The sequence below is a fragment of the Geospiza fortis genome, unplaced genomic scaffold (genome assembly GCF_000277835.1).
Source record: "Geospiza fortis unplaced genomic scaffold, GeoFor_1.0 scaffold35, whole genome shotgun sequence".
NCBI lineage: Eukaryota > Metazoa > Chordata > Aves > Passeriformes > Thraupidae > Geospiza > Geospiza fortis.
The window spans coordinates 676,498-684,997 of NW_005054453.1; the positions used below are offsets into that span (position 1 = coordinate 676,498).

Genomic DNA, 8,500 nt, shown 5'->3' on the forward strand with positions numbered 1-8,500 from the left:
CTGCTTCCACACAGAGCAGGGTCACAATACCACATTGCTCTCGAGGACAAAAGAGTTGTCCAGATACAACTGTCCAGTTTTAATTTCTGTCCAGAATAATTTCTCATTCTTCTTCTAGAAGGGACACGCTGCATTTCCAGCCAGACAGTCCCTCTGGCCCTTTGCTAATTATATACTTTCCTGGGGAGGATAAAGAAATCTGTTTCTGCATTACCTCTAACAGTTGGGGTTTTTTTTTTTTAAAGTCGCCACCCATAAAATTTATTATATATTTATTTTTAAAAAGCCTAGCTCGGTAGTTAGGATCAGGAGCATATCTGGACATACCTAGAATTGTGAAAGCTCCTCGTTAATCAGCCAATGACTTTGGCTGGGCTGACATTTTCCTGGCTATTTTTAGAGCATGACTCAGATGCTGCACTACGGAGCCGGCAGAAATCCCTGTGGGCTGATACCACAGCCTCATTCAAAGCTGTGCTGAAGCATCACTTGAGAGGGAAAGGGACTCAAATGGGCAAAGAATTTTGTTCACCTGCCTTTGGGCTTTCTTCAGAAAAGCAAGTAAACATGGGAAACAAGATATTATGGCAACATAAGGGGATATTAGGAACTGGAAGGGAAATTGTCTCACCTGGCTCTGATAGGAATATTTTCAACACATTTTTGGGCTGGTGGATAAAAACACAGAGCCTTATGAGTGCCTGCTCCTAGATGTGCAGCTGAAAACCCAGAAGACATATTTTAAGGCTTTTTTCCACAGCCAGTGCTATGAGTATTTAACTGAAGCCTGTTTCCCTGCCTGTGTGAAAGTCTGTAGCACCAGTCTCAGCTCCCACCCGGCCTCCTGACCATTTGTTACTGTGAAGAGAAGACCCACAGATCTGATTAATGACTGTTTGGTAAGATCCAAGGGTATAGATGGATATTGGGGCTGGGGGAAGAAAATGAGGATGCAGGAAGAAAGGCATCAGTCTTTTGTAGTTTGCCTTGTTCTCATCAGTAACTGCCATGTGTCACTTCACAGAGGGCTGATGGAGTAACTTTGGGGGCTCGTTTTTAAATCCCTGTGTGGCCTCCAAGACCTGCCCCTTGAAGCAGCATATCACTAGAGAAGAAGCTATTCCTGTGAGCCAGGTTTCTCTTATGAAGGATGATGCAACCTGAGTCCTCATCGATCAGCTTTAATGCAAGTCAAAGTAGTAAAACCTTCCCATGAAAAAAATTCCCTGGTTCCTCCAGTCACTGGATTTTATTTTCAACTTTTTTTCTTTCTAATAGCAGAAAATATATTTGGCTTGAAGCGTAGGGGACACTTTGCTGCATCCTGAAAAGAAATAATCTGAATTGTTACGTGTTAGTTCAAACAAGTAGCAAGGCATCTCCCTGCTCAGCCTGGATGTGGGTACCTTGGGAGCTCTGTGAGGGGGTTGAGGCCAGGAGCCCACCCCCCCACTTTTGAAGAACCTGACCCTCTCTTTACCCTGAAGAAGGGAGAAATAAAAGCTATTTTAGCAGAATCTTCAGAGTAGGCTGTTCTAGTGCACACAGCAATGGTGCTTAGGGAAAGGCCAAGCTGTGTCCTATCCCTCAGCTCTCACACGGATTCTGTGCCACCTGGGTTTGCTGGGCTACTGATTACAGCTATGTGTTAACTAGGGCTTGGAATTACAAAAAATGCTTCCCACTACGGCTCTGTAACATGTCACAGACATCTTTTATGAAAATCCTTTCCTTAGGATTTTTCCTTCTGAGAAGCTGAGAGGCCTCAGGGACAAAATGCAAACATTGTTATCTGCTGCTGTGGAATGTAACAGGTGCATCTGTGATTGGTCTCATGTGGATGTTTGGAATTAATGGCCAATCACAGCCCAGCTGGCTCTCTCTCTGTCCGAGCCACAAACCTTTGTTGATTCATTCCTTCTTATTCTTAGCTTAGCTAGCCTTCTGAGATGAAACCTTTTCCTCTATTCTTTTAGTATAGTTTTAATGTAATATATATCATAAAATAATAAATCAATGACTTCTGAAACATGGAGTCAGATCCTCGTCTCTTCCCTCACCCTCAGACCCCTGTGACCACCATCACTGTAACACACCCCACTTATTGTCATGGTGCCCCTGATCCCAGCACACCTGCCCTGCTCCCGTGTGCCATCCAAGTCCTGGTGCCTTGGTCTCTGGCTTGCTTTGGGATGCCAGGCTGTTTATGCCCCTAGCAGAAGCAGGGTTTTCCTTCATTCCCCTCCCTCTTAGTTAGACATGTTCTGATTTTATTTCATGTGTGAGCTCCCTGCTGGCACTGGGGTGGCAGGGGCAGGTGGTTTCCAGAGCCAGCAGCACCACATCCATTTCTGTCTGGCACTCAGCTTGGCCAGGGAAATGTTACCATGGCTCCAGAGGGAGACAGAAGACACTCGTAGCACATATAACTGGGCATTGCAGCAATATACAGGAATGGCAGAAACCCCTGGACCCCATCAGCCAACAAGTGAGAAGCAGAAAGCTTTAAGCCCTAAGGAGTTTTTGTCATGGTTTGTTTCCATCCTATAATTATTTTAATTCTAGTCAGTACAACTACAAACATTACTTCTGGCGCCATCATCTTAGGCAGTAGAAAATCCCACAGATCAATAGGATATTGCATTATTCCCTTCCATTGCTTTTAGGTCTCACATCTTCCATGCCTTTATCTCAGGCAGAAGTAAATAACTACATGCCTGTTTTCTGCAATGGCATTTTACACATCCCTTAAGCTTTCTCTACGAAACAAACACCCATTTTCATATCCATCTTTAATGGGGGTAGAAAGTGCTTAGTGTCCTGCAGTATTTATGACTCTCTAGGTGCTTCTTATAGGAGATATTGGATATTGGACTAACTAGAAGTGCTCAAAGCAGATACAGAACACTAGCTAACTTAAAGCCCAGTGTGATTTCCATCTCCATCCCAGGAGCCAGCTCTGAAGGCAGCCATGGCTCCTCTGCCCAAGGCAGCTCCCCAAGATGAATTGCAAAAAAAAAATCTTCAACCAAAAAGCCCCACCATACTTCAAATTAATTCATATACATCCTAGAGAACCATCTTTTTCTCCACTTTTTTTTGGTGATAATCAAATACCAGGCCAGAGTTTCCTGAGCACAGCCAGCACAGAAAGTTGTTGCTGCAGAAAATAGCTCCTCCTGTGTGATCAGAATATGAACAGCTGAGAACTTGCACTAAAAGCAGAGAAGAAAAATGGCTCTGCAAAATACAGCAAAGCAGCAAGCTGCCTTTGACCAGAAATGTGCTGCCAGCTCGTGGCCAGGGCACCTCACAGGGACCCTGCCCTTATCCTTCATGCACTAATTAAAATCCTTTCAAGAGACTGCAAAAGAAAAGGGGACTGGAAAAGGCACTGGGAGGCCCACATGGCACCTGACATTCCCTGTTGGCTTGGTTTAGATGATGCTTATATTTATCTGGCTTCTCAGATGTGTGCATCAGCAGCAGGAGGCCTGACTGGCGGAGGGGGGCAATTTTCTCTTGTGCCAGGACAGCAAGAGGAAGATGAAGCTTTCCACATGGCCTCAGGATCTGCTTGGAGGAGTTGGCCAGCTTCAGCATCTGCATCAGCAGCGCCAGCTGTGGGCCCAGTGGCACCACTCCTCTGCGGCACAAGGAACAGGCTGGGCAGCTTCCTGGGATTGCTGGCACTGGCACAACAAAGCTACAGCCATTCGTGTACATTTCCTAAGCTCCTTTCCCAGGTTTCTTTCCACACCTGCTCCATGAACACAAGCACCCAGAATCCCCCTGGAGTTCCTTGCACACACAAAGCCAAACACTTGTTGAGATGAGCGCATGAGATGTGCTACTGCAGGCTGAGCCATCACTGCCTGGCCTTCCTGCACTTTCCCCTCTCCAAGCCACTGCTCCTGACTCAGCAGCCTCTTCTCCCTCCCCAGCCTCATCTCACTGCACATGCACATCCTGCCCCTCCTTTCCTCCTCCTTGCTTCTGCTTTGCAAGCTCAACTACGTCGTGTCAGGTACACATATATCAGGTTTTCTAAACATCCTGCATCACTGTAGCTATTTTAGGGGGCAGTCCTTTAAAGCACATCTTGTTTGCAGCTGTTCTCGTGTGCTGTTTTGCCACGTGACAACCAAAGCCAGGTAAACACAAGGAAACACAGCAGTAGTGGAGAAGAGGCAGGGAAGGAGGGAAAATACTCCTGAGCATCAAGGCTTCTGCAGAAGTGAGCAATAAAGGAAATATAAGCATTACCCAAGGAATAGATGACCTGATTGCAACCTCTCTGAATGGGAGTCAGGAATAATTCCTGTGGGGTTGGAACAGCAAACTGGGACTGACCAAGAAGCTGGAGGCTGAAAACTCATAGAAAGGATTAGAAATGTAGAGGACACCATCTATCATCATGTCCTACATATGTGGGAAACAAAGGTGCCCAGCAGGCCTGCAGGCAGCTCACAGATCTGGCTCCTGCTCCTCGTCCTTCACGGACCTTGAAATGACCTGTCCTGGGGGGCCTGTCCTGCTGAGATGCTGCCCCAGCCTGAGCTGCTGCTCTTCCTTGGCCACCAGCATCCCTCCAGCAGGAAAGTCCCAAACAGCAGCTCCCACACAGCCCTGCTCAGCTTGTGCTCTCACAGCTTATAGCTGTAGTCCAGGACAATCAATTCACATTTCCAGTGGTTTTCATTAAAAATCCCCAAAAACCCACTCAAACACCTCTTTAACACACCCACCCACCATGCTCAACACTGAATATCCTCCCTTCAGCCAGCTTACCCGAAATATTCATTAAAAAAATAAGTATTTTAACATGTTGCTTTCAAAGAGTTTTTCTTTTTTTTCTTTTTTTTTTTTTAAAGAGGTCAGCAGTGTCACGTCATTCTGAACAGTAAAAATGGAAGCATGGACTCTGAACTTAAACACTAATACAAGCTCTCCATCAGGTCCTGCAGCTTGCTACCTGCAGCTTCTGTACCCCCTGCTCAGTGTCAGAGGGTCCTGGTTCTCTAAAAAGGAGTAACAAATGTAGTGAGAAAGGAGCAACAGGGGTGACAACATTTACAGTAAAGTATTAAAAGCAAAGATTAAAAAAAGAAAGAAAGGAAAAGCTTTTGGCTCTCTGGCTATCAGCAAGCACTGCGAACAAAAAGGCAGAAGCAATCTCTGTTTCCATCCAAGTTTGAAGAAAAACAAGACAGATAATGTTTCCTAACATCAGCAAGAATAGCCGTAATTGGGAAAGTTTCTGGCATTACAACCAAGGGCAAACCAAAATGAGCTGACAATTCCTCTGCTAGAAAGTCAAAATCATATTTATGCTTTGCATGTCGTCTGTATTTAATGTGTCACTTGTGTGGAGTCCGACTTCACATCCCCGGGAGGGTCCAATACATTTTGGAATTGCTCTGGTGAATATCTCCAGTGCCTGAGGAGTGAGACTCAGTGCCATTGATTTGCCTTGTTCCTCTGCCGGTGAGGTTTCGTCTCAAGGGACATGATCTCGCTGCTGCACACAACTATCATTTTTAGCAGAGGAGACAGAGAAATTCTTATGGTCAGAATGGAGCTGCTTTGCCACTGATGGAGCTTGGTGGCCAACAAAACCCGTGCACAGCACTCAGGAAGTAACCACCACCCGCAGCCACTCCGTTTCCACGCCTCGGTTGATGCATTGGACACTGTCAGCCATTTGCCCAAACGGAGCCCACGCTAAGCAGGACCCCAGCTCAGAGTGATGCTCCCCCTCACCTTGACAAGGAGCCAGACTCCAGAGAATCCCCCACCCCAAGTTGTTTTGTGTAAAAGAAATATGGCCTTTTATTAAATAATAAGGAATGCAAAACGAACCCCAGGAAAGTGCAGGGTGCTGTGTGGCAATGCACAGGTGCACTCAGGGAGCGTTCCAGACCGGGAGCTGGTGGCAGGGTTTAGCCCCAGCTGTCAATTAAACATCACACAACTCTGCTCACTCCCTGTCATGCCCAGTGGGTGAGGGAACAGAATCAGGAAAACAAAAAGTAAAAAAAAGTAATACTCCCTTAGCCCAAACCTTTGTGGGTTGAGATAAGAACAGTTTCTTACTGAAACAAATTAAAATAATAATGAAAATACATTAAAAAAATTAAGAAAACAGCTGATGCATGATACAATTGCTCACGACCCACTGACCAACATCCGATCCCCAAAGAGTGGTTGGGCCGTTCCTGGGTAACTCCTCACAGTTTATATCCTGGGATGATTTTCTATAGTAAGGAGCATCCTTTTGACTGGTTTGGCTCCACTATCCTGGCCATGCTCCCTCCAGACTGTGTACCTCCTCACTGCCAGAGCATGGGATACTGCAAAGCCTTTTATTTAGGATTAAACCCACGTGGCAGCAGCCATCACATCAGTGTGGTACCAATGTTATTCTATTAAACCCAGAACTCAGCATTGACCAGGTACTTAGAATAAAATTGACTCTATGTCAGCTGAAACAAGGACATCTGGGCAGACTATTCCAGTAAGGCACAACCAGCTTCAGGGAAGAAATACATTTTTCCTACCAGTCAAAGCACGGGCAGGTCCGTAACACCCTGAAGAACAGGGCCCCAGCGTTGCTCTGAGTCCTTTTCTTCTATCAAAAAGGTGAACAAAGCCGCAGCACAGGAAGCAGAAGGCAAACAAGCAAGCAGTACTCTCCTTTCAGAGGCTCAGTGGCTCCATACCCAACCCCCAGAGGAACTGAAATGGCAGGACCTTCCAGCCTGCAGAGCATCTCCCTCCCTCCCACCCGGCTCAAGCAGGAGCAGCAGGAAAGGCCCCAGCTGGGCATTGCCAACATGCATCTGGGCAATTTGGGCAGCTGCTGATATTGAAGACTTTGCTAAAACAAAGACAGAAGTGGTTTGGTTTTTTTTTGTTTGTTTGTTTTTGTTTTGGTTTTTTTTTTTTTCCTTAACACTAATGATCCTTTTTAAAGCAGCTGTAAGTCAGTCGGGGTCAATTTTCCATAGGAAAATCCCATGCTCTATTGTCCTCTAAGACAATTAATTTTAAGCCACCACCCTCATCAAAGCAACACTGTAGCCAGCACACCTCCGTGCAGTTCTCCTCACCTGCTCTTTGGTATTTTCTGACTCTCACACGAGCCAGGCTGAAACTGAAACTCCCCTCCTGCCTGCCTGGGTGTGAATAAAACCTGCCCTGCTCCCGGGCAGTGCTGCTGGCACAGGGAGCTGGTGCCAAGCACCTCCCTGCTGGTGAGTGAACGCACCCCAGAGTATTTCACACCCTGAAGCTGTACCACAGCCTCCCTTGTATCCCGGGGACATGAACCAGCCTGGAGAGGAGGGGTGATGGCTGAGCTGATGAATGGCACTGGATTACATCTGGTGGAATTGTGTCCAGTAAATGTGTCCGTGTACAGACAGAGGCCTCCCGTGGCTGGGCTGACATGGGCTACAATGGGCATCACGCTCTAATTTGGGGTTTTACCTGCCTCAAAATTCCACTCCCATCTGAGTGCAATTCCCAATGCAGGGTGACTCTGGCAATTCATGTCTGGACCTATTCCTGCAGTCTGATCCATAGCCCAAGCCATGCAAAAATAACCAGCTTTTAAATGGTTTAAGTGCATGCACAAACAGAAGTTTAACCAATTTACTTTAACAACATCTTTTAGTCAAAGTGTAGATGAAATGTGCCATTTCCTTCCCCCACGGGATCAGGCTGTGGTGGGGGCTGTAGTGCTGGTCTCCAGTCCCACTTTTGTCCCTTTCCTTCTGTAGCCACTGTCACCAGGTGTCCTGGCTGGGTTTTGCTTCGTTTTCCCTGGCTGTGACCTGGGCTAGCAGTTCTGCTCCCCTCCAGCAAACCTGCTGGGCAAGGCGCAGCTTTCCTGGGCTGCCCTTCAAACACACCGCGGGTGAGCCGGGGAGCCCCAGCGAGCGGCGGGCAAGGGCTGATTGCATCTTTGTAGTGAAGTGACCTGCAGCCCATACCGGAGGTGCTCTGCTATAGAATATGCGGCCACTCACGCCCAGACCCGGAGGGGATGCTTTGGTGGCTTCCTGCGCTTCCCCTCCAGCGCGATGGACACGGAGGGAGCTCGCTGGGCAAGGGGGAAAGTTCCAGGGACAGCAGAGAATCCCTCCACAGTGGGACTTTTCGCTTGTTTAACGCGGCAAACGGGCACTGATTTGGCTCAATAAATGAAGCCAGGCGCGGGCAGGGCGCCCGAGGCCGGATTCGCGAGGCGGGAGAGCCTCCTGCTGGAGAGACACGGCGCGGGATGCGGGATGCGGGATGCGGGATGCGGGATGCGGGATGCGGGATGCGGGATGTGGGATGCGGGATGCGGGATTGCAGCGAGCGGGATGCGGGATGCGGGTGCTGCGGGGCTGCGCCGGTGCAGCAGTGCCACCTCCCGTCCGCGCCGCGGGGACAGCCCGGGGCTCGCCCGCCCACCCCTCTGCCCGTGTCCCCCCGGGCTCCGCGTCCCCGC

At 48.2% G+C, this 8,500-nt stretch overlaps 1 protein-coding gene across 1 annotated transcript in view; it reads right to left on the bottom strand.

Annotated features, from left to right (window-relative positions):
- TBC1D9 (TBC1 domain family member 9) overlaps positions 1–8,500 on the bottom strand; it is a 76,010-nt gene that overhangs the window by 64,091 nt on the left and 3,419 nt on the right. Inside the window, exons 2-3 of the mRNA XM_014309803.2 lie at positions 8,034–8,107; positions 3,420–3,646 (exon numbers count right to left, since the gene is read on the bottom strand). Of these exons, the coding sequence (XP_014165278.1) occupies positions 3,420–3,646; positions 8,034–8,107 (301 nt within the window). The remainder of the gene's footprint in view (positions 1–3,419; positions 3,647–8,033; positions 8,108–8,500) is intronic.